Source organism: Tribolium castaneum, chromosome 2 (genome assembly GCF_031307605.1).
Source record: "Tribolium castaneum strain GA2 chromosome 2, icTriCast1.1, whole genome shotgun sequence".
Taxonomy (NCBI): Eukaryota; Metazoa; Arthropoda; class Insecta; order Coleoptera; family Tenebrionidae; genus Tribolium; species Tribolium castaneum.
The window spans coordinates 22983120-23008331 of record NC_087395.1 but is presented as its reverse complement, the minus strand read 5'-3'; the positions used below and the strand labels follow the sequence as shown (position 1 = coordinate 23008331).

Here is a 25212-nt window from a genome sequence, read left to right as displayed (position 1 = left end):
TTTTTCAACATCCCTTTTTTATCAACGTGTTTTTATTTGAAATTAATTTTACAGAAGGAGGTGAAAAGTTATCGAGTTATAAAATTTACTTGAAGATGTACAATAACGGCAAATTACAAGTGGATATTTCAAATATACTTGAAACCGAGTGTCCCCCCAACAAAGTTTGTTTGATTACGACCTAATATTTTTCATGATTTGCAATTCTTTATCAAACCTATATATTAACTCAAGTTTTGAAAATAAAATAACAGTCCAGAGTACACCATGTCAAAACAATTAGATATCGAATGTGAGTACAAGAAAACCGCGAAACGGTTTTCTTCACCAGAATACCTTCTATTGGGTGCTGGACCGATGAATATTTCTGAAAGAGTTGCCAAAGCGTTATCACGCCAACCTTTGAATCCTTTGGGAGCAGACATTTACCAAGTAAGTTGAACAAATCTTAATCAAATCATTTATGTTTTGCATCAGATTCAAGATGAAATCAAAGTCATGCTGAAGTACCTTTTCCAAACAAAAAATAATTACACTTTTGTGAGCCAAACGTCGGGAAATGGCGGGAATGAGGCAATAATGGTCAATCTTCTAGACCCCGGAGATCGGGTGGTTATAGCAATTGGGGGCACTTGGGGCGAGAAAATGGTAGATATGGCGCAAAGATACAGTAAGGCGAATTTTGCGACTTTCTATAACTCCCTCAGATTTCGATATTCTCTCGCTCAGGAAAAATCCCGGCGAAATTTTTACTTTACAAGAACTTGAAAATGCAGTGGTTGACCACAAAGCCAAAATGTTATTTGTGACTCATGGAGAATCCACCGGGGGGACTCTCCAACCCCTTGAAGGTCTCGGTGCCATGTGCCACAAATACGACTGTCTGCTTGCTGTCGACGCTATTGTCTCTATAGCAGTGGACCCACTTTTTGTCGATCGATGGGAGATTGACGCTGTGAGTGCTGGAAGCCAAAAAGGCATAGGTGCACCTCCTGGCACTTGTATGCTGAGTTTCAGTCCCAGAGCTGAGTCAGTACCGCAACTTTGCGCGATTTTTTAATAAATAAACTTCCAGGAAACGAATGAGTGAGATAAAAGTACCACCCCCGTACTACTTAGATATGAGAAGAATAGCAATTTACTGGAAGTGCACCCCTGAAGCTAGACAATACCAGTACACATTTTCATCAAACTTGCTAGCTTCACTACGAGAAGCTTTGGCGGAAATTTGTGAAGAAGGTCTTGTCCAGATTTGGGAAAGGCATACGTCCAATACTAAACTTTTCTGGAAAAAACTTGAAAAACTTGGTCTTGAACCTTTCGTGAAGGACGTCAAAAATCGCTTCATGGGGGTCACCCCTGTGAAGCTACCTCCAGGAATCGACCAAATTGAGTTTCTCAACTTTTTACGACAAAAGTACTGGTTTGCCGAAAGTACTCAAAAAACACAATTTGTACGTTGTTTCAGATTTCAGATTGATATCACCGCCGGTCACGGCCCTACCAGCGGTAAGGCTATTCGGGTGGGCTTTTTAGGCCATAACAGTAGACCCGAAGTGGTCGAATACTTGGCAGAGGCTCTAAAAGCCGCTCTCGAGCACTTTAAGAAATGATGTGTTATCAAATATATCCATTTAAATATACTACCACTGTTTTTATAACCTTTACCTTTCCTCAAAGTGAGCAATGTTGAGGCCCCATATTAAAAAAACAATTTTTTTATCTATTTGCTTAACAAGTGATACGGGTATCAAGAGAAAAAAGAAAAATAAATTGTATTCCAGAATTTTAGCACGCTCTATAAGTTCTGACACGTGCGTAAAGAATGACACCCCCATAACTCGGAGTCAGTACCAAAGCAGAGCTGAGTCAGTACCAAAACTTTTTCTCGATTAAAAAAAATATTCTTCCAGGAAACGTATGAGTGAGATAAAGGTACCACCACCATATTACATGGATATGAAAAAACTGGCGGTTTACTGGAAATGCACCCTTGCACCAAGACAGATTCATTATACTTTTTCGTCAAACATACTAGGTGTTATACGTGAGGGTTTAGCTGAGCTTTGTGAAGAAGGTCTTATCGAGGTTTGGGACAGACATGCATCCACAACTAAGCTTTTCTGGAAAAGACTTGAAGAAATTGGTCTTGAACAGAAGCTCTAAAAGCGGCTCTTGAGCACTTTAAGACCTGATTTTTCGTTAAATAAATGTGAATAAACCGCTGATTTTACGACCTTCCGTCAAGGGCTTTCCTCGCGATTTAAACACAAAGTATGCTTTACCGGGAGAAATCATGGCCTTTGGTGACCCGTACGATGTTCAAGCGAGGTTAAGCGAGGTCAAATCTTCACGACTAGAAAACTACTTGGCTGAAAATGCCGCTCGTTATCACTTAAAAAATAATCACACGGGCCTAATTATGCCAAAGACGCCGAAAATTTTCTTTCGCAACACTTGTTAGGCCAAGTGGACTGTTTTGGTACTACCAAATTTCACCTCCAAATGGTAGAATTAAAGCAATTAAGTGAATCAACTAATGGCTTTAACGTGTTAACTTGGAACCTCTTTAGGTTACTATTTTTACTGCCAGTTGTTTACTAATGATCCAACCAGATAATTATTACATGTGAAAGAGCACTTATTGGTGCCTGAACCAAGGTGAATAAGTGTGAGCCTATATCGTGACTACGATCGCCTTGGCGTAAATTCGGCCAAAAGCATTGGTCCGAAAGTGACCTCTTGCGTGCCTCCCTGTAGGAAAACGCCATTAATCTCACAAATCTGTATAAACGTCACGTAATTTTGTCCCGGGTTCGTGATAAATCCATTTTAAATAAGGTTTATGTAATAAGCCTTTTTCGCGATAAGCGTTGCGAAATTAGCACGGTTCTAAAAAGGGCGATTTATTGCCAGCGCGCGGTAGGTGGGACCGTAAATTATCGGAAATGGGTTGTTTATAATTGTGTGGATAGGGGAAAGAGTTTGTTTATCATCGGTGTCGTTTAATTACACGCATGGGTGGACCTCTCCGCAACTGGGAAGGAATGTCCACCGTCCCAATCGGCCCAGCTTTTTACTGAGACGCGCATTAAAATAGATAGACATCATTCCGGTACGTGGCCATGATAATAAGTCTAAATTTCGAAATAATTACGATCGGTTTGTGTCGTCGCACTGCTAATGGCTGGACACAATGAGAGATGTAGACAGTATTGTTAAATAAACCGGAGTCCATAACGATATTATCTGTCTATCATCAACAAGGATCATTAGAGCGGCTCTTGAAGCGCGTGTGTGAACCCTAATTGACCCTCGAGAGCGATTTGAAACTGCCGCGCTAATTACGCCATCACGTGACGAGCAATCGCGTTGGCAGCGCCGATTTGCGTGCCGGGTATAGTCCCGACTCGCAGTTACCGCGCCATTTACGAATTTCAAATCGTACCGGAAAACTACGATAAAATTTCATAGTTGCGACCACCTGTCGGAGGCCAGGCGCCCAAAAACAGACAAATTGTTAAAGCGGTAGCTGGCCCTCTAGTTGTCGCACCTGCCCATTATCCAGCTGGGCCTCGTTCCGACCACTTGACAGCAGATCTAGTAGATACACCCGGATTGTAATTACGTTGGCAGCAACAAAAACAGCAAACAATGCCGGGCATAATTTGTCATAAACATACTGTAAATAAATCACGGGCAAAAACATGGCTCCGCGTTTTCAAGGTCGACCGGATCGGCTTAAACTCCTCACAAAAAACCGACACACCGTAAATAGGAAATTCAGACTGACCCTGCCACCTTGTCATCGTCAAATCGTTAATTGGACAAGCATCGGCGTGGGAAATCCGATTTTATAGCGAATTTTTCAAATTTGACGCTGATTAGCGTGCCACCCAAGCTGGTCGTTGCGACGCCGACAGGGGGCGCTTCGCTAATTACAGGAGAGGTTATTAGTGCTTGAAAATGTACGAAACCAACGCGAGAATGCAGCCGGCACCTGACTTCGTCAGCGTTGCCAAGTCTAGTACACCTGTGATTTAAAAAATCCTGGAGAAAAAGGAACAGAGTAACAATAAAACAGGACCCCACTTGGTTAATTTCCCAAAAAACTAATCAAACATTCACAAAATGTTCAAAATCGTGTATGTAGAGCGCAAAAATGGCTGATTTTCCTTATACCACACACAGTTCGAAAATTCCCTAAATCTGGGGGGTTTTCGCAGGCCTGGCAACAGCGGGCACTTGCTTGTGGCTAGCACAGGTGACGCGTGGTCACGAGACCAGACAGACCTCTGCGTGTCTACTTGTTAGGGATAATGGCTGTGGGGCAGGTAGACGAACGGACGTGCCACCACTGCCATTACTACTATTTATACAGAAAACGGACCGGCTCGAATTTATGATTTATTGCTGGGTGTGAAGCGGGCTTTGTAAGCAAATAGAACGAGATTTCAGCGAGAAAATTGCTGGCAGGGGTGATAACGCAGGTTCTGGGAAAGGAGCGAATTAGCATCAGCTCGGGAAATATTTAACCAGAGATAGGGATATCGAACAAGGAAATTGAGAGGCGAGCAAAAAGAGCACTTATCAGATGCGAAATTTCAGATTAATGTTGGTAACAGTGCCGAGGCAAACTTATTATGATGGAATAAATAAAACCAAAGATAAATGAGGTGGAGCAAAAACGCTCACTGTTGAGTATAATTGATGTTGGGATTGCCGACCGATTCGACAAGGGCGAAACAGATGCTTAAATAATGCTAATAAGAACTCGAGTTGCTTGCGCACTTGACTTATTTTACAAAATGTGATTTGTTGAAACAATGAGTAAAAGAAAACAACCGCAGAATAAGAACTTTCACTGAGTTAACAATGAACTGGCTCTTATTTACGCTTGGCGGTCAGAGTGACACCGGTAGGCATTGTCCAAATAACACCATTTGGCAATTGACCACCTGTAAGGTTACCTAGTTAGCCAAAATATTGGCAATTTGAAAATTACGCAAGCCTTCGTAGTATTATAAATACTAGAAGAACAATAATTTTATTGTTAAGAAACATTGTAAAATACTATGTACTATGTAAAATAATTAGATAGACCATAATTAGATAACTAGATGCAATACAAAAAAAAAACGTACCGTATAATATATTAGGATGAAATGAGTAAAATCATTATTGTCCGTTAAAAATATCAATAAAGCTTTATTATTAAACAAACAACAAAAAATATAGAAAAAAATTGACTTTGCAAGGGCAATGTCTGATAACGATAAACATTTTGGTAAAACCCCCGCATTAAGGCAAACATAAATAGCAATATGTGTGTACTAATCTCAATAATTTTTTATTGATTAAAGTGGCATATGTTTTGTGGTCGCCATCTGCCATTTGGACCAGTTTCTAATTCTGAATTTTCAAAATATTATTCCACATTTTAAAAATCGTGTGCTAACATACGATGGAATATTCTTTTTGTCCAATAGTAAAAGAATAAGAAATAAATAATAAAATAAATAATATAATAAATAATAAATAAGTAAATATAAGAAATAAATTCGAGTTAGTGAGGTTCGACTGTATTTTTAGAAATAACCTTGAAAAATAAACATTGAAATGACCCATATTTCTTGCTATTTTAATTACTATCAGTCAGTTTAGATACAGAATGTGTATCTAAAATAATGATTATGGAACTATAAAATTTAATTAAGAAGATTTGTCAACACCAAGAAGAGATACTGAAAGTTCAAAGTAAAAGTTCACGAAAACTCTAAATATTGTTTTGCAATGTGTTACGAACGATTATTGTTAATAACAACGTTGATAATAATAATAGTGACATCAACACTGCTTCAGAAAAATGTGAGAAATGGTGACCAACCGCTCGGTAAATAATTTACCAATAATTTAGTTCCGAGTTAATTGATAGTTTCGTAAGAAAGTTTATAATTCTTTGAGACTTCAGCTGGTATTAGTGTTATTATGCCATTTATCTGACGGCTCATCTCCATAACGTCAAACTTTCATTTCGGTAAAATACCAACAATTAACTCGAATAAACTTGTTTGACTACGTCCATCTGGCAAGATAATGGTTTCGGGTTACAACAGAAGTAAATATTATTCTTTGTGTAACAACAAGAAAAACGTAATTAATTACCCAAAACAAAAAGTGAAATCCAAACCGAGTGATTCATTACAAGAAGGATTCGGTGCGTTACCCAATCCCAATGGACAAAGTTTCTAATCTAGTTGGTTCGGAAGTCCAGCACAAATCGTCGGAAGCCAAGCCGTCCGTTAATTAAAACAAATTACCATAAAATAAGTGTCTGTTTAACAAGTCCCGTTACGATGCCGTAAATCCAGCTCTTTTAGGTTTGGGGCCCGCGTGTGTTGCGTGGCCCGAACTATTTCTCGGCTTAATTTAAAACCAAACAAATTAAGTGAATTTAAATTTCAGGTTGTCGGACGAGTCTTTATTACACGTTTTAATTTGAAATTATAACTTACACTTTTATTTGTTCGCATGTTCGGTTTGGGTGGTCGCGTTTTTGTAACGGCTGTACCCAAAACGCGGGCACGGCTTCGGAAGCCCTTCAACCCCGAAGGGCTGTAACCGAATACGCGATTTGCACGCCAAGGGCCCCTCACTATTACGTGAAAAATCGGTTCACGTCAAAGCAAATTACTGGGGTATTTACCCGAATCACCTGCTTCCGGTACTTGACAAAAACCTAACCTCACTGTTTTTTCTTCAAAAATGGTACCCAACTGAAAATGGACAAAGGGCGACTCACCAATGGCCAAATCCAAGTCCACGCCGGTTTAAATCGCACATGACACCACTATTTCTCGCATTTAAAGCTCTTCTTCGTGCTTGAAGACCGGTTGAAGACGCACACTCGAACCGATGTCTGCAAACAACTGACTGGCGAACCAGCCGACTTGATACGAGACCGGCACGAACTCAACAGGTGGCCATATTGTTGTCTGGAAGGGAGGTATACGATTTTTTTTCTTTTCCTTCCAAAGTTGTAAAATAAAATCTGTTGCGGCGGCCTCTTCTCAACTCTGGAAATTAATTGAATTTGGCCGACACGCTGCATCAAGGCGGCCGAGTGTGCGCTGCCAACTGCAACACTCGGTGTCCCTCAAGTGATAAACGAGCGATTGTTTATGAGCAGGAATATGATACTAATAAAAATTTGTTTATCTGATCGGATGGCTGAACGCGTACAAGGAATCTCTTCATTATACAAGTGCCGATGAATGGCGATTAGTCACGTGACGCGACTGTCACTTGATTAAGTGACACAGGTATATTGTTATTTTCGCACAATAGTTGGCCTGGAGTGGGCGTGTCCGGTGTGTGCCAATCGGGTCAGCACTGGATTCAAATTGGCCAACTGCGCGATCGCCGCCATGTTGACAAATATGTCAATATGTTTATGTAATTAGAGCGACTTTATGGCACTTTTGAGCGCTTCCATGTGGTGTAACAACCAAATATTTAGGGAGCGCAGCAGTAAAAAGGTTCACATCAAAATAAACAAAGGTTTTGTTACCGCCTCCGAGAAATACTAGCATAAATTACAATCCTATCACTCACGCCTCATCGGGACACAATTATGTTTTTATTATTTCAAAGAGGCGGAATTATCTCGATATTGTGTAAAGTCGGAGGGTCCTATCGGACCCATCTTAATGTATTCTGGCTTAACTTATCAGTTCCATTTGCGCCCATTCATTGAAATGACCATGCATTAATAATTTTTCCACAGTTCGTCATCAAATTCTATACTTTTAAACCAAACCATACCAATGTTAAAAGGTTAAACCTTGATAAAGTCATTATTTTGATAAGCTTGTAAATAAAGAGCGATCATTTACATGCAAACTGATATTACAAGTTATTTCTTCCTTGAGTTACCATGGACGTACCACCGCCCCAAGAACTAACCCAGCCTTTGCAAGTCCCCTCCAAGACCCTCATGGGTCCGGGACCCTCAAACTGCTCCCCAAGGGTCATGGAGGCCATTTCGAGACCCATCTTGGGGCACATGCATCCCGAAATATTCAAGGTAAAGACGCCACAATTTAACCGATTAATTTCGATCAAAGAGCATGCTAGAGATACAGTAAAATCTCCCAACAACGGACACCGACGGGAGAGGTGTCCGCTTATGGGAGGTGGAAATTTTAATATAACTTAACGCTGAAAAAAGACAAGTATAACGTAATTTTCGACCTTGATTAGTAACCTTTCGGAGTATTTGAACAAATTTTTGTGATAAAAGTTAGACGTTTTCGATTTAATTTGGTGAAGTGTCGGCCAAAATTTTAATTTCGACCGAATTTAGCCGATTTTATTTCGCAAAATAAGTGAGTATCTCGTTCAAAAAATAAAAAAAATTCAGTTGCGACCTTCATTTGTTATTTTTGGCCCATTTTAGAAAATTTACGTGAAATAGAAGTTTTTGAGTGTATTGTAGATAATGGACGATATCAAAGCCGGCATCCGCTACGTGTTCCAAACTAGCAACCCCCTGACCCTCGCCGTCAGCGCCTCCGGTCACGGGGGCATGGAGGCCGTGCTCTGCAACCTCCTGGAGCCCGGGGACACGGCCCTGATCGCCGTCAACGGCATTTGGGGCGAACGCGCCGCTTCCATGGCCGGCAGATACGGGGCCAAAGTCACCACCGTCGAGGCCGAAGTCGGTCACGATTTCACCCTCGCCCAGATCGAAAATGCCGTCAGCAAGCACCGACCACACGTGCTTTTCGTCACCCAAGGCGAGAGTTCCTCCGGCGTTTATCAAAACATCGAAGGAATTGGCGATATCTGCCACAGATATGGGTGCCTGCTGGCGGTGGACACGGTGGCCTCCTTGGGCGGAGTGCCGTTCCTCGCTGACAGGTGGGGCGTGGACGCTGTCTACACCGGCACGCAGAAGGTCCTAGGCGCTCCGGCCGGGCTCGCCCCCATCTCCTTCAGCCCCAGGGCGCAGTGAGTGCCTTATTTCAGTAAAATAATTACAATTAGGAATGTTATTCGGTCAATGTACTAATGATAATTACATAATAACACTTAAAATAATTATCATTTTTTGAATGCTGTTGCGTCAAAAATGATAAAGCACATTTCAAATTTAAATAAAAAGTGATAATTTCACTTATTATGCCATTACTTGTCCTTAGACAAATTAATGTGTCTTGTGCTATTTATGTATATTATTTTTTTTATTTTGAAGGCTAATCGCTAAAATACCATCCGTACACTTGATTCATGAGTTGAAATTAAGTTGGTTGAACGATGAAATGTTGCCAACGTAATTTCAAAATCACAAGTTCTGGTAATACATTTATTTAGGCGTAAAATTTTCGAGCGCAAGAGCCCGGTGAAGGTGCTCTACTGGGACATGACGGTGCTGGGCGATTACTGGGATTGCTTTGGTCGTTCCCGGGTGTACCATCACACCATCGCCTCGCAGCTTTTATACGGCCTGAGGGAGGGTTTGGCGCAAATTGCCGAGGAAGGGTTGGAGAGCGTCAACAGAAGGCACCAAGAGTGCGCTCAGAGGTTTTACCGGGGGTTGGAGAGGTTGAGGCTGCAACCCTTCGTCACCGACACGTATAAGAGGTTGCCTACTGTGACGTCCATCAAAGTGCCTGACGGTGTGGATTGGCGGGAAGTGGTGGCGTACGCCATGAAAAAGTGAGTGGGTTAGGTTGGTAAACGTGTTCGTTCTCTACCGGTTTTTTTCAGTTATTCGGTGGAAATTAGTGGTGGTTTGGGCCCGTCCGCGAATAAAGTGTTCAGGGTTGGTTTGATGGGCTATAATGCGACGCCTGAGAAGGTTGATCTGGTTTTGGAGGTTTTGGAAAAGGCGCTGAAGGCGTCAGGTTGGAATCGCAGTAAATTGTAAATGAAAATGGCGGGTGTTTGTGAAGCGTTTATTTCTAGCTAGCAGGTACACTTATATGTATAGCTTGGATTGTTACATGTTGCATTATTACCACGTCCATGTCCTATTTAATGTCAACACAAGAAATAAAAATTACCAAATGCAATCTTGAGGCCCTCTTTATCACTATATTACAATCTTATGGATACAAAAGTTAGTTGGATAATAATAAAAGTATTATTACGTCTTAACTAGAAAAAGAAACTAATATACAAAGCGTATGGTTTTTATATAATCATACAGCAAAAAAACTATGTACAATAAATTTATTTAACTGATATATAACTTAACACGTCCGTAAATCACATTCACACAAAACTGTTACGTAACCTAAAAATAATTTAGCAAAATACTGTATTATTGCAAGGGAGATTCCGATTACATTTAAATGCTCGTAACGAGTGTGGTTTAAGTACCTAAAGAATTTTGGGGGATGGCACCAAATGATATGTCCTACGAGGATATTGATACAATTTACAAGAAGGAATATGCACAAGAACCCAAAAACTAAAACTTGAAGAATATCGAGTATAAATATTATACATAGAGGTCGGTTCCTGTCCAAATCCTGCGTCCCTATCAGCCTTCGTCTCTAGTGAGTATTAGGTTCCAGTCAGGAACCCCTGATACAACTATGGAATAACTTATACAATGTCAAATAAATAGTAATGATGCGACCCAGTCAAGTAATTAAGTAATATCCCGCCGAAAACTACATATAAAAAAATAAATAAATAATCTGTCAAAGAACCCGAATTAGTTGACTGCGCCATGTTCAAAACCTAATCTAAAAACTGACGTACGCTAACTCGAATAAATACGACAGCTCCATCCATCCTACTGTCTCAGTCTTCTTTGGTAAACGGTAACTGGACTTGAAGTCCTTAAAGTTCCAATGCATGTACAACGGTCAGTCTAGTCTAACTAGTGACGTAACCTCGGCCACCGATTCAACTCTTCTGCAGCCGGTGGCCCTTCTTGTGCCGGTACTTCCGGCACATACGCAGCGTACAACACTGGCTGTTGTTCCACCTGACGCCGGCCTCAGTGCGCTGCTTCTTCTTCATACGGAACAGCTTCTCGCAAGTGGCCTTGTCGCACTCCCTCCAACACGTCGGTTTACCATTCTGCGACAAAATGGCACATTCAGTAAAAGGCTTACTGTGCAAGCCTTACGGTGACTTACCTCACATTTACAAGTAACACACTTGTACTCCCCAAGGGAGACGATGGAGGGGTGGTACTCGCTGCCGTTGACGTAGGGCTTCCTCGCGTCGTACAGATTCGGACAGCCTCCCTCGGCCAGGATCTGCTCGGCGCTCTTGGCCGGGATCTCCTTCCGAGGCACAACTCCATGAAGAAGCATCGGGACTTCGTCATCGGCGGAGTAAGTGCCGTTCATGCTGTAGTCAACGCGGGCACAATTCTTGCAACACTGGTTCTCGTTGTAAATCCTCTTGCATTTGATCTCGAGGTACTTGGCGTCGCACGTGCACACCGTACACGAGTCAAACCCAGTGGGAATAAGGAACGGATGGAACCTACTCCCCGGGGAGTAAGCTTGACCGTTGAAAATACACTTTTGAGGCACATTTCGATTGCTTTCCACTAAACTAGTGGCATTGACACAAATCGCACAACACTCCCCTGGGACCTTCTCAAGCTTCATATTATCAGGACACGTGACTTCCGGACATTCCATGGTGAAGCATTTGTTATTCCCGTTCTCGCAAAAGCACGTAGTGCACGGGTTATCACTGGAAGTCCACTGGGCTTCCTGCTGGTAGAACTTGTTCTCGTAGAAGCAATCCCCACTGGGACCAACATCGGAGTCATCAACGATACTGTGGACGTCGTTGTCGGGGTTCTGCGGCTGGCAAGTCGAGGGTGCCATGACATGCCGCACCGTCGCCACGAGAAGAGTGATCTCGTTCTCCTTGACCTTGAGGAACCCAACTCCGTTATCCAACCGTTTGATCTCTTCCCGATTGAGGGAAGTGACCGGACTTCCTTCGACTTGGTTCCCTTCAAAATCGCCCAAGTAACGCGTCATTACGGGGGCCCCCGGTGCCAGCATCGGGAGCAACTCCAAGAAGAGTTCCAACCTCCTGTCGGACCCGAGACCGGAAAGGGACACATCATAGTGGATACAACAGTCATTGTCGACGTAGAGCCAGGCGATGCCAACGGCGGACGCCGGAAGTGTGTAATTCTCCCGTTTCAGCAAGAACGGCGCTGGGGCGTCGCGAGCGTCGGCCACGGGTTTGGCCACCAGACGCCCGCGGACGAGACTAGTATCGTTAGGGGTGGCAACATTGACGGCCAAATTTCCCGAGTAGAGAGGCTCCAGCACTTTGGGGCTAAGTTTGGCCAAAGTGCCATTGGCCCAACCGTTGGTGAAGTCAAAAGTTGGCGTGAGGTCTTCAAGCTCGGTGCGGCGTTTGGTGCTAACGTCCACCAGTGTGATAAAAGTGGTGTTATCGGGTGTGGTTTTGAGATTTTCGATTTGGACGTTGTAGACCAGAGAGCCTTCATTGTTCAAATATAGCCAAGCAAGACCAGAAGTTCCGAACCGATTGGTGTCGGAAGAACTTGAAAGTGTGGCTTGGAACAGTTCGCACGTTACTTTCGTCACAACGCTGCCGCTGAGACGAAGAGCCTCCGGTTTAGAGACAGAAGAGACGGTCAGAACGAGGCGACCGCGCGTCAGTAGACGGAGATCAGCAGGAGTCACCGGGGAACGAACCTCGACCATGTTTAACTCATAGTGGGGCTTTTTCACACGGACCACCTGAAACAACTCATTCATAACATCCAAAACTTGATGGACGAAATTGTCGTACCTCCTGGAGGATGTATTTCTTTTCGTCAAGTGACAGGGTGACGTTGATCGGGACGTCCGCAACGTCTTCTTCTGTGAAAAGTCCATTAAAAACAATTGCTAGGTAGATGGAGGTTGAGACTGACGTCGAAATCGACACTATAGCGGTACCGCCGGCTCCGGTCATAGTCCCAACAGCCGGTTCTAGCAACGAACTGAAATTTTCAGTAGCCAGAGCGGCGTATTTCATCACTTGGCCACTGAGAGTGAACTCGGCTTGATCTTTGACACCCCAAACGAGTGCCACGTAGATTTTTTCCATTCGGAAGCGTTTGCGGTAGTCGTGAGGAATGCGCTTCCAGACACCGCACACTTTCCGGGTCGCGTTTTGGTACAAACTGTTGACCAAACCCCCGGCCCTTGACAAAACAAACTCCTCGAGGATATTCCCCTCGCTGTCGACGAACTGAAGGGAGCGAGGTCTCGCCGCTTTGTCGGAAATATAGAACGAGTAGTAGAGATTTTTCTTGTGGAAGGTGAACCTTCCAGTCGCCACTACATTGTTCTTGTTTAGGTTGTTGGACATGAGTCTGAAGTCGTTCCGCAGGACTAGGGAGGACCTTTCGGTGAGCAGAGCAGCGTAATCTGTGGACGGTTACGTTAGTTTGTTTGTTTCAAATTGCGAGTGAGTGTCATACGTTTGGTGCTGCTTTTCTCCTCTTCGTCGAGCACATTTTGGGGGACAATGTCTTGGATGATGTCAGAATCTGTAATCGAGATGCAAATGAGCGGATTCCGGTTGTTTGAAAATTATGAATGGAAGTGCCGGACGAGGGCGTAAGTGCATCGATCGGAACAAATAGAAAGTTGGAAGAAAACAAACGAGGATCGTTCATATATGGCTATAACGACCGTATGCGACAAAATCGTCTCAAATCGGGCCAAGATGGACTTGCTACGTGCTGTGACCGGGCTAGTGGGGTTCATACGTGACGAAAATATGGCAGTTCGTTTAAGGCCGATCTAGGTGTAATATGACATGTCGCAGACGCGAGAACATTATCTCAGGTCGCGGGCGCCAGTCTGGCGTTAAAAGATCGCATTCATCACCGACAACCTGTCCATAAACCTCATTGATTATTCCATACGTTCGGTGGAAAAAAGCGAGGACTAGCCCCTGTACCAAATGGAAAATACCATCGCCGCTATTTTTAGCAATCAAGAATGAAATAATAGCCGTGCGAGAGTCGCAAGGCACGCGTCTCGCTGTAATAATAGACGTAACTAAATATTTACACTGGCGCCATGATATTATATGCAAACGTCATGAAACCGTGTCAGTGCTGAAGAACAAACATCTCGACATATCTCGATTGTATTGCTTTTTATCCACAAGGAAGCGAAGCCGCGACCATTGCATTCAAAACACAAGTATGTAATCTTTGTATGCAACTACTTTTTAGCCCAGTTATCATTTTGTCACCAGAAAAAATTTGGTCTTCAAGACAGAAGAAGATACTTGGATGATGGGCCATTGTGGGCCGCTGGCGGGTTCAATTAGCAATTGTGGGAGTATTATTTAATAACAGACGCGGTGCAGACGGAGGAGGCCCTCGGTGGCGCCATCTGCACTCCAGTGGGTGTCTTCGGACTCACCCACGACAGGAGTGTGATCGTGACGTTGCTCTCTTTGCACCGGTGGCCTTATCGTGCCCTCTGAACCCGGTTCAACAAGTCAACACTGTTTTGCAACAAACCAGGCGCCAATTAACCGATGTTCCTCGCTGCGATCTTATTTCGGAGCCAGTGGCGGCGCTCCTCGAGATGTTTATGTAGGTCGTCGGGCGCCGTTCACATCTCGATGTCCTTGCGCGCCGTACTCTCAAAGTCAATACACCGCGAAAATGCCAATTTATGCAGAAAATGTTAATGAAACGCGCCGAGTATGCGGTTTCGCATTAGCTATTGCGTAGCGAAGCCCCAGCTGGGGCACTTACCGTACAGATCCCCAGGACACGTCTTGCAGCAGCGGCCCGGCCGGTGCACCGGCTCGTCGCAGGTGGGCTCCGGGCACTCGTTCTTGATGCTCCGGCACTGGACCCGCGCCACGATCCGCCGTTTCTTCTGGAGCTGTCGAAAAAAGAACGAACCAAATCAAAACGGGAGGTTACAGTTAGCGGCGGCGAGGGCGCCGAGATGCGAAAGGTGTCGGTAGATCACAGATGGAACGGTTGCCGGTCACCGACCCGCCTGACCTCTACCTAGACGCCCCCATCTCGGGCTCTTCGCCGACGAGAAATCGCCGCTGACACACTCTCCGAGCGTGAAACTATTCCCCCAGTGAATTATTCATCAATGGATTATCGGGCTCGGAGACGCTTTCAATGAATGTCACTCACCGGAACGCACTCGCATTTCATGCAGTAGAGGACGCCGATGGGCACTCCGAGGTCGGGGATCCACTGCGAGCCCAGCTCGCGGACCTGCTTCCCGAACACGCACTCTGCAACAAAACACACATCAAAACCAGCCCAAAACTTTCATAGTCGGCAAAATAACCCCATTTTTTAACTATTAGAATTTGCGCCAACTTAACACTTTCTTCAAAACAAAAAAATGATTCGCTCGGAAGATCTCGAAACTACAAGCGAAGTCCAAGTACACCTGCTGCTTCCCATTCCAAGAAAAAAATTATCAAAAAAACTGAATGGGACTGAACAAATCGACGAAACAAATAGAAACTACTTCTGAAGTAAACTGTGTACTATAAATTATGCCCTGAGGTGCTTCAGTAGTCAGTCACATGAAAATTGAGTTTCGTTCATTGACGAATTTTGGATCATAATGACACAAAGGAGGTATAGATTTTCGCCAAAAGCCCACTTCGCCCACTTTGGGTATTGAAGGGAACACCAGTCGTTTAATCCAAAGTTGGTGACTTTATTCGAGCGTAGGGCCTTTTGTGTGCATCTTGTCCTTTTTGGTTGTTGGCCCTTGCGCTGGCGGCGTGTGCCAAGTGTCCCCCGGCAATGCGGCCATGCCCCCGCACATCGATTTAGATTTGACCTTTCCCAACTATTGCAGCAGACAACGTGTCTGTAGGTTTAATTGCGCGCCCCCCCGATGGAACCCCCGGCCGTTGCGCAACGGGACCGAACCGCGTGCGCTTTTTTTATTATTATTCGGTGATCTAAGCGACATTGGCCTCAAAAATATGTTTACTACGTCGTCGTATTTTTGACGATTATCGTTGTTTTTTGTTTTTTGTCTGGTCGCTTTATAATTAAAGCGCGCGCGACTATTTCCAACTGTTTAGAATCGCTCGCATTGCTACATTGCATCGTACTTCGCAAATGTCAACTCGGAGGTGTGATCTTTGCTCGTAACATGCATTTCCACTTAGTGTGCGGCTTACTTTTACACCGGCCATTTTGGACACACACGTGATCGCGGGTGAAACAATTAAGTCAGCGTAATTAATAAATGGGAAAAAACGGGCAATTGCCGCGTAATCATAGACATTAGACGCGCATTTGCATGCAGGCGTTTAATGCATTTTAATAAATTAAATGGATAGGTTGCTGCTCGGGCCGGACAAAAGTGCAGCCAGTGGCGGCGTGCACGGAAAATTAAAAGGCGATAAAACACTGAAAAACGCTCAGTGAAAGTTGCCTCCAACGGCAATTGACGTGTCCATGATTTATATCTAGAAATCATAGTCTGAAGAAAGCAAAACGCTAGTTGAGTGGCATCAGGACGCCTCAATAACTTTGGTTGTAACCCGCGCGGCGGTAAAAATGTGTTTTTCATTAAAATAACAGACGCGGTTTGCGAAATCCAAGTGTTTTATCATCTACTTTTAGATTTCAGGCGTTGAGCTGACGCGTCACTTTGACGACCTTTAGATTATTATTTTAAAAGTCCTTATTTTAAATATAATGCGAGTTTGTATCGGTGAGGTCAGGCTAGGCGTCTGGGAATAAAAACCAACGCCATGGACTGATTAATCTCTCAAACTTGGTTCGTTTAAATGACATTGCATTTAATCGAAATCACATGTTAACACATCAGCATGTTGAATAACATGAACTAGATTGCTCGCATTTACCTGCAATTATGTAAAAATCATCCGTGTCGTAATGGCTAAATTTCGCGCAAATCGCCACCTTATCTAATTGGTGCAGGCGGAGCGATAAAGCTCGCAAGTACACAATTTCGTTCTCAATGAATTAGAAAGGCGCATTTTGGGTCCAATACCCAGGTTTCGGTAGCGCGTCAAGGCCGCCTGTCGTGACGTCAGCAGTTCGCGGGTGGTTTTGTCGCAACACCGGTGGTAGAACCCGGTCTTGCCGTAATGATACCTTTATTAAACAAGTTGATGGCGAATGTCTTATTTACGTTAAGCAGAACAATTTCGCCTTGTTTTTGTTGTGCACGGCGAAGTTTTTCGCTTCACGGTGGGCTGAGACAGCTACAATTCTCTCTCTTGAGAACTGGTTTCATTTTTTCCGGAATGTAAGTAAGTATAACTAGCGCATATTTTGCGATAATATGGCGTCGCAGCAGTGCTGCTGCCGCCCTTTTCTGCTCAAACTAGAGGGCGAAGTTTGGCGGAAGTTCGCCATGAGCCGCGCGAAAGTGAGAGTGCTCAGCAGCGCACGCCATGTGGAAGACGCTAGACGCCGCTCAAATGCCAGGAGTTCAATCCAGATGGGCCTCAGGATATATTAGTCATGTTATATCGAGCTTGGCGCGAATTCAATGCCGCAGACGGACGACACACCTCTAGACGAGGCGCATCGGCCAAGAGGCGAGCTGCAAAGGTGCAGGCGACCGCTTCCTGGTCCGCTGACGACACCGTTGGACCGCTAAGCCGATAAATAACGCCGTTCGCGGACTAATAGCACGATAATTACGTCTGTTTAATCTTAATTTAATTCGATTTCGCGGCCGGCGCCACAACCGACCGCTCTCTCAATATGTCAGTATTACAGCCGCATTCAAAGTCAACGATCTGGTAATGTGGTTGCAAATACGCGCCCGGCACCCGCTCCTCTTTTATCCGACTATATTTAGACCTTTGATTCCCGAAACGAGTCGAATAACTACTTCCGCCAACACCATAATTAACACCCGAATCGCACACACGCAACTCGCAATCGGACCTATCCTCACATCCAAACCGGGCAAAGAAAAACACAACAATTAATAAGCAGAAGAATAAAAAACAAGGAGGCATCCAAAACAGAAATTGAAGGTGTTTGCGAGGTCCAGCGCCTACGATACAACTCGTTTTTGACTCCCAATTTAATTATTGGCCACACGGTGACACCTCTTAACAATGGGCATCTCTCCACAACGGACAATTAAGGATTCCCCATGGGTGTCCGTTGTTGAGAGGTTTTACTGTAGGTTTTTGGGTGACGGCAATATACCAGTGGCCGCCCATAAAAGTTTGATAATCATACAATGAAACTGAGTTTAAAATTTCGCCACAAATTAATCGAATAATTCCAAAAATGGGGCAGTTTTTGTATTTTTTAAACGTTGAATGAAATAAACACGTTTATGAATTGGAGAAAAACACTGAACCGAGCTAAAAACTACATTGAGTCGAAGACAAGAGGGTGAACTAAATAGTGATTCTATTTGTTTCGCCGATTTGTTCAGTCCTTTTCAGTTTTTTTGTTAAAGTTTTTCTTGGAATTGGAAGTACTTTTCAGTTTTTTTTTTGTTTTTTTTTGTTAAAGTTTTTCTTGGAATTGGAAGCAGGCGTACTTGGATGGTTGTTCATCAAGTCACCTTTGATTGTTTTAAATTCTCAGCAGGCGTAGATATATTTTTCTTAGGTTGGCCTCAGGTCCTGTCAGGTACTGTCTTTATGACGTTGTCTTGTCAAAAATTCAAAGACAGACCCGACTTTTTTAGCTAATGATAATGAGTAGAATAACAATAAAAACGTATGTAATTATTTATTTTAAAAACGAAGCAAACTGACAACAGTCCTTGGTTGTCATCAATTATAACCCAAAATAAATTTCTTATGACAACTCACAGTACTGCCAAATAAAATGTCAGATTTTCATAGATAGTCCGAATTTAAAACAATCATGAACGGTGTATAATGTGCGGCTTAATTTAAATTGTGAATGCCGTCAAAGTGACAGATCCGTCAAAATAATGCAAAAATGTTTCGAATTCAAAAAAATCACAAAAATATAAAATACAAATCAAGAAAAAAGCCAATATTTAGTAAAAAGCTTGTTCAAAGATTTTAACTAAAAATGAAAATTTTTTTTTCAAAAAAGTGTTACGTTGGCGCAAGTTCTAATTGTTTAAAAAGCTCAATTTCACGTTTCGATTTAAAATCAGATTGCAAATTTGGCTAAAAATAGGAAAATAATTTTCATTACACTTGCTTTTGTCGCACATTTGTCCTGTTTAGCTTTGAGTAATTAATAAAACTGCAGTGCGCCGCCTTAATTGCGGGCGTTTTTTGCAAAAGTGGGCAAAGTGAGGTAGGCGCGCTCCAATAATCCGGGCTAATGGCAGTCCCTCGCCCCTCGCATCCACCCACATAATTTATGGCGTGCCAAATGAACAATAAACACACACCTTAGCGCGCGAATCACAGGTGTTTTAAATAAGTATGACACACGACTTGTACAAATATTCGCGTTTTTTGACGGCAACACAATGCCCGTCCATTTTTCGACGTTCGGTCTTGAACTAGAGGGCACCTACGTGCGACCGGCCACACTCTCCATGCGGAACACCTCTGCATTAGCATTCAATAAAACGTGGCTGTGGTTTTTAAGCTCCCACACGAAACACGTTTTTGACGAACGGTAGTGGACCACAAACATTAAGAGAACCTCGGATAAACACAACAATGCAATAGAATGTCTAAACAATCTACGAAATGGCAACAAAAAAGCTGTAAATCATTTTTAAGTTGCTACAGTTAGTCACCGAATACCGCGCTTATCAGGGCCGGGCTGGGGGAAAATGTCCTCTCATCGGCATCGTTTGTTTTAGAACGACAGTTTGGTTAATTCATGTTTTCATATTTTTTATTTTATTAATGCAACTATTAATATTTACAATTTATTGATAATAATAATTATTACAGGAATTGTAGAAAAAAAATCGGGTGCATAGAGATACGGAAAAAAAATACATAATTTTTTGTTGGCTACTTGTAATTGATTTTTTTTTATATCACTGAAAATATCTTGCTGGTGGCTAATACACAGCTGCTTCCAGGCACTGCCTTCCTCACTGCCCAACCATAAGATGATTGAGGCGGGATAATTTTTTTTAACAAAATTCGTTTTTTGAGAACTTTCCCGTGATCGAATTTTGAAAACAAAAATACATTTGTGATCAGTAACAAATGGAGATTCGTCCCCTTGTCTGTGTTTTTCAAAAAAAAAATATTTTAAAATTTTCAAAAATAAGTCAAAAAATAAAAAAGTGTCACGATGGCGCAAACTTAATTACGATTCTATGACCAAAACTTATTTTGGTTTCCGAAAAAAGTGAATGGATAAAAAGATAAAACACACTTCGTGTTCTTCAGCTTTGTTCATTTTTTAAAAATTATTTTGAACGCATCGAAGTCGGTAGATGGAGCCCAAAATTGCGGCAATCATCGGTTTGGCACAGGCCGATATTACATAAATCTATTTTTGCGTGCGTTTTCGGGAAATTGAAAATTGGAGCTGTTTGGAGGTCGTCCAAGCCCTTTGCCCGGCCTGAAGAGCTGTCTGCACGACTTCCAAATTCGCTATCATCGCGGCTGTGGCATTAAGACGCCCAGATAAATAAACGGGCGCTCGAACAATAAACAGGCGATTTGAAGGCGTTGAAAGGCGCTCGCCGGCCAAAATTCCTCTGCACTTTCGAAAATCGAAATGTCGTTAACCTCGATGGTCGAGATAAATACTGCGCTGTTTTTACGCCAATTTCACAACGATCCTTATGTAAATACGATGATGCCAAATAGAACATTAATTTTCAAGGTAAATGTGTTAATAAATTACCGGGACTCGCGGAGAGAGAGAAGTAATTAAGCAGTAAATTAATTTTTAGTAACGTGTAATGTTGACATTTGCAAAAAATTCGCCCAGTGCGGCTATTTTTAAAGACCGCTTATTATGCAAATAGCGCTTATTACGGTCGAGGGGACTGTCGGGAGCCCCCCGAAGGCGGCCCCCGGAACTGAAAATTTATTTTGTTTATGTTTACCGCTGATTTAATCGCGTTTTTGGTGGACGTGTTCATTAAATATCGATGATTTTGCATTAATCATTTTTAATCGAAAGCGACGTGAACGCGCAAGGTTAGCTGTAAAGGCGGCAAGTGGACAAGACACTACACAAATGGCTGTCCGGACAAGAAGTGGAGTGACCATAAACTCCACCCAACACACTTAAGATTTTGTTTAACAAACGTTTCTTGTAGCGATTAAATTACAGCGATTTCACGTGTTGTAAACCTGAACCGGTTCGCGGCCAGGCTAGGCTTCCCGGCCTAGGCTGCGACAGCGATTAATGAATGGAGCGTCCTTGCGCCCCAAAAGGAAGCAAGTTGCAGCCGTCGCAAGTCCTTTTCGCGCGCTATTTATTATCCATCTCTTTACGATTTGTTGTCGTGGCTAAAAATAGCCGGCGCCAGCGATTGTTAAAATTCGAATTGGATTTGTTTATCGTCCGTTCGTTACTCAACTCTTTTCGCCCCGAGATGCCGTTTTACGCAGTTGCGTCTGATTTACGCCGGACGGACGCATTCCTCGCAAGTGGGATCGCGCCGCTGCACCAACACATATCAAAACAATTATAGTCGGCGCGGTTACGACGTCCACGTCGCGACGCCGAGCTATTTGAGGCTGGACTCGATTCAGGTCGTCCACTCCGAGACGGACGTCCGAAGGCGACCTTCGATTTTTCGGATTTTTTTATGTGAAACTTAACACGCGGCCTTATCGAAAATGGGGATCGGAGACGTGGAGGTATGTGACGAGTCGACAATGTCCCGTGTGATACGAGCGGGACTAAAAATGGAAATGAGTAGACGGTTATGTGCATGCCGACGTGACACAGGTGGCTCCAAAAAACAAAAATGCACGCTTTTGCGCGCGGAAACCAAAACAAAAAATACATCCGAAAAAATCTAATCCGAAATGCTTGCAGAAAATGTTTTCAAAATTTATTCAAAAAATCAGATATTTGGTTGATTTATTTTTTTATTAATTTTTAACTAAAATTCAGCCGCATTTGTCAAAAAACAGTTGTTAAAAATTCAATAACAACATGGAAGCAAAAATGGTCCTGATTTAACCAGAACAGGCTTACATTTTCGCTGTTTTGTTCTGTTCTTAAGTCTTCTTTATGTCCCGATTTGACCCGATTTTGATATAAACAAACCCAAATGTCCCGATTTTGTCACAAAAACAAATTTATAAGTAGGTATAACAGACTGTAAAAAAACTATTTCTGTTAATTGAAAATTTAAATAAAACTCCCAAGGAACAAATTAAATTTAAGTTTGGCTTACATAAGATTATGCAGAAAAAAGGAGAAAAGAAAAATTGAGTGGGTAATGTACGAAATATTTAACAAAATTACGAAAATGCTAAGAGTTTTTCATCGTTCTTAAAAATAATTTTGAATTTTATGCAGATTTTGAATTTTTGAAGTTGGTCACCATAATATTTACGTTAATTTGGTCACGAATAAAGAATAAAGACGCTTTGGAAGAAACAACATTTTTCCTAATCTTATAGTGGATCCAATTTTGTTTGAGAATACGAATTTAAACGGAGTACAAAACTAAATTAAATTACTGTTGACTGAAAGAAAATTGCTAAGGAAACTAATTTCGTTCCTGTTTGTGTTTCAGCTTAGATTAGGTTTTATGGCAAACCAATTTAGCTTTTACGCGAAATCTTTAGGTGGCGATCAATTTAAAATTAAAAGATATTAATATATAGAAAATTGATCAATGTTGTGTTTGATTAACCGACATATACAGGGGCGCTGAAAATTAGATACGATTAAATATATACTGAAAATATTTTCAAAACACCTTGAAATTTGGGAAACAATTACTGAGTGTTTAAACTCTATCATCTGAGATCTTTTTCAGTTTTCTACCATCACCATCCCTTAAAAAAAATACGAGGCTTAAATTAACTTATTTTTTAATTTTTTTTAAAGCATTTTTCTTTATTTTTAATAAATGAAAAAAAAATCAAAATTTTAATTCTGGATTTCGGTAAAGGCAAAACTAAGTTGAAAATACTGCCAAAAAATAAACTTGTGTGCAATAATTTGTTTCACAATAGTACATAGATGGTTGGTTATGGTGACAGAAAGCCGAGAAGTTAAAGGAAATCATTTAGAACATCTTTTGTAGCATAAAAAATTATTGTTTTCAGCTTTTTTTTTCAGTTAAAAGTGTTATTTTAACAATTGCTATTAACTTTTGATTATTTGTCAAGGTTCAAGCGGCTAAGGATAGATAAAGACAACATTTCCGAGGCTAACAAAATTTTACATTTTTCAAAATTTAATTGGTTCGATAATTTTTTTTTAAAGTTTTGATTAAAATAAGGTATTGTGTTACATCATAGAACTCAGAAGAAAATACTCCTCTTAAAAATATTAAATTTGGCCCTTCTAGCCATTAAAAAAATCAAGTTAGCTTTGGATCCTCAGAACAAATGGGTTTGATGAACAGTTTTTATAATATTTTAACTGACCCCTGTATTTTTGGGATTGATTTTCGGCACTTTTTCATGCAAATCTAAGGTCTTTTAGTAAACAAATACCATAATACTACTTGAAACCTGACATTTTTTAAAGAATAAAATAAGATTAATTTTCCTATTTTTAATTCCTTACATTTTAAATTAGGCATTTTTTGTTTAGGCGGAATTTTGTAAGTGACTGAAAAACCTTTAACAATATTTCATCCTGTTTACATTACACGTGAAATTAGAGCAATTTCGTCAAATTACGATTTAAAAAACTGATTTTTCAGAAAAAAAAACTGAAATAAAAACAAGATTCGGAGTAAAAGCGTGTAAATATCACGTAAGCATCTCGTAATTTTATCAAATCTAGATCAAATCCAGTGATTCAAAAATTGAAACAACCACGAATTAAAGTTTTAGCACGTTTTAGTTATAGTTTCAACTTTGGTTAATCTTGCTACACGTTCCTACCATTGGCAGATTAGGCTTAAGTAATTTTCGGAGATAAGACAAGTGATTGCTACATTTCCTTACCGATATTAGCCCCAAAGCGCGCCCTCGCCTAACAAACGACTAGCCCCGATATGATAAAAAACAAATTAAAGTGACTTTGATGAATTTTCGAAAATAAATAAATCAAGCGGACAGCAGGCGATTTTTGTAATGGCCCTCTAATTATAGGAGACCTTCATCCTGTTCGATTATGTCAAACTCGGCCAAAACAAATAGATCTATTTTTCGCCGTTTATCACCGAGATTAATTGGAGTAGCAGCTAATTATCGTCAATATCTCGCGATAAGCGATCTTAAGTTGTATATTTTCCATTCGTGCGATAAAGTTCTTATTTTCGCGTCCTGGAAAGTGAATGTTGCAGCGGCGGTGTTATCACTGGCTGCGACCTTGAGATTGCCCCTCGTCAAAAAACAAAAAATAAATAAACAAACCGATCAGGTGATGTCAAAGTTCAAAACTGTTAAAACGGCGCCGGGTTGCGTAATACCTGCAGCCTTGTTCCTGGTCCTGGTGCCGTCGTCCAAGAGCGGCGCCTTGTTCCTGGCGGTGGCGAGCGTGACCAGCACGCAAAAGAGGCCCCACGTGAGCATCATCGCACAAGATTTGCAAAAAAACACACAACACTTCACTCCGTGGCAGTTTTATCTCGAATACATCTTCACAGATACGACTTATTTATGTAATAATAAGGTGACACTGTGACGTAGACGTACGAACGCGTCGCCAGCCTAGTGGAAACTGATTGCTAAGAAAGCACGACGTACGACTATGTACTATTCCCCTACTCCCGGCTCCTTCTATTTATCCTGTAGGATGGAGCGGCTGAGCTTTAGGATAAAGCTGCGCCTGCCAATCGGCGCCGCAGAAGAGGCTTTGCCCCCCACCAGAGCCACCCCGAGAGGCGCTTTTTTGCGATCGTGATCGATGGAAATGAGCGAGAAGTGAAAGTCTCTTGCGTCAGATGGAGGCGATTTGAGCGGTTTCTTGCTTTTCCGGGCCAACGAAGACCGCGTGTGGGGGCGGCCGCGATTGCCCTCGTTTTGGCCGAAAATCACAAGAGAGTGCCGACAGTCACAACAAACACCAATTTGTTGATATTTTCGTAATACCTCCAAATACACCGCGCGCTATCACTGATAAGTGACGAT

General features: G+C 42.1%; 4 protein-coding genes across 5 annotated transcripts in view; 2 read left to right on the top strand and 2 right to left on the bottom strand.

Annotated features, from left to right (window-relative positions):
- Window positions 1-7159, bottom strand: part of LOC657517 (uncharacterized protein) — a 28490-nt gene extending 21331 nt beyond the window's left edge. Inside the window, exon 1 of the mRNA XM_008199969.3 lies at window positions 6803-7159. The gene's annotated coding sequence lies outside the window, so the exon portion shown is untranslated. The remainder of the gene's footprint in view (window positions 1-6802) is intronic.
- On the top strand, window positions 237-1643 carry LOC657288 (alanine--glyoxylate aminotransferase). Its single transcript, XM_963756.4, has 5 exons — window positions 237-432; window positions 478-670; window positions 708-1029; window positions 1076-1417; window positions 1469-1643. Exons 1-5 carry the CDS (start codon window positions 268-270, stop codon window positions 1611-1613), a joined length of 1167 nt encoding a protein of 388 aa, XP_968849.1. The 5' UTR covers window positions 237-267; the 3' UTR covers window positions 1614-1643.
- Window positions 7160-7791: 632 nt separating the features above from the next.
- LOC657046 (alanine--glyoxylate aminotransferase) lies at window positions 7792-10076 on the top strand. Its single transcript, XM_008199968.3, has 4 exons — window positions 7792-8086; window positions 8498-9012; window positions 9376-9720; window positions 9772-10076. The coding sequence occupies exons 1-4, from the start codon at window positions 7937-7939 to the stop codon at window positions 9929-9931; spliced, it is 1170 nt and encodes a 389-aa protein (XP_008198190.1). The 5' UTR covers window positions 7792-7936; the 3' UTR covers window positions 9932-10076.
- Window positions 9946-24860, bottom strand: sog (short gastrulation). Of its 2 annotated transcripts, NM_001042571.1 has the most exon segments (10): window positions 10195-10890; window positions 10893-10894; window positions 10897-11028; window positions 11030-11097; window positions 11157-12761; window positions 12814-13436; window positions 13490-13558; window positions 14789-14921; window positions 15191-15294; window positions 24552-24654. In NM_001042571.1, coding segments are annotated over 9 exon segments (2839 nt in total). In that variant the 3' UTR covers window positions 10195-10890.
- Between the last annotated feature and the right edge of the window lie 352 nt (window positions 24861-25212).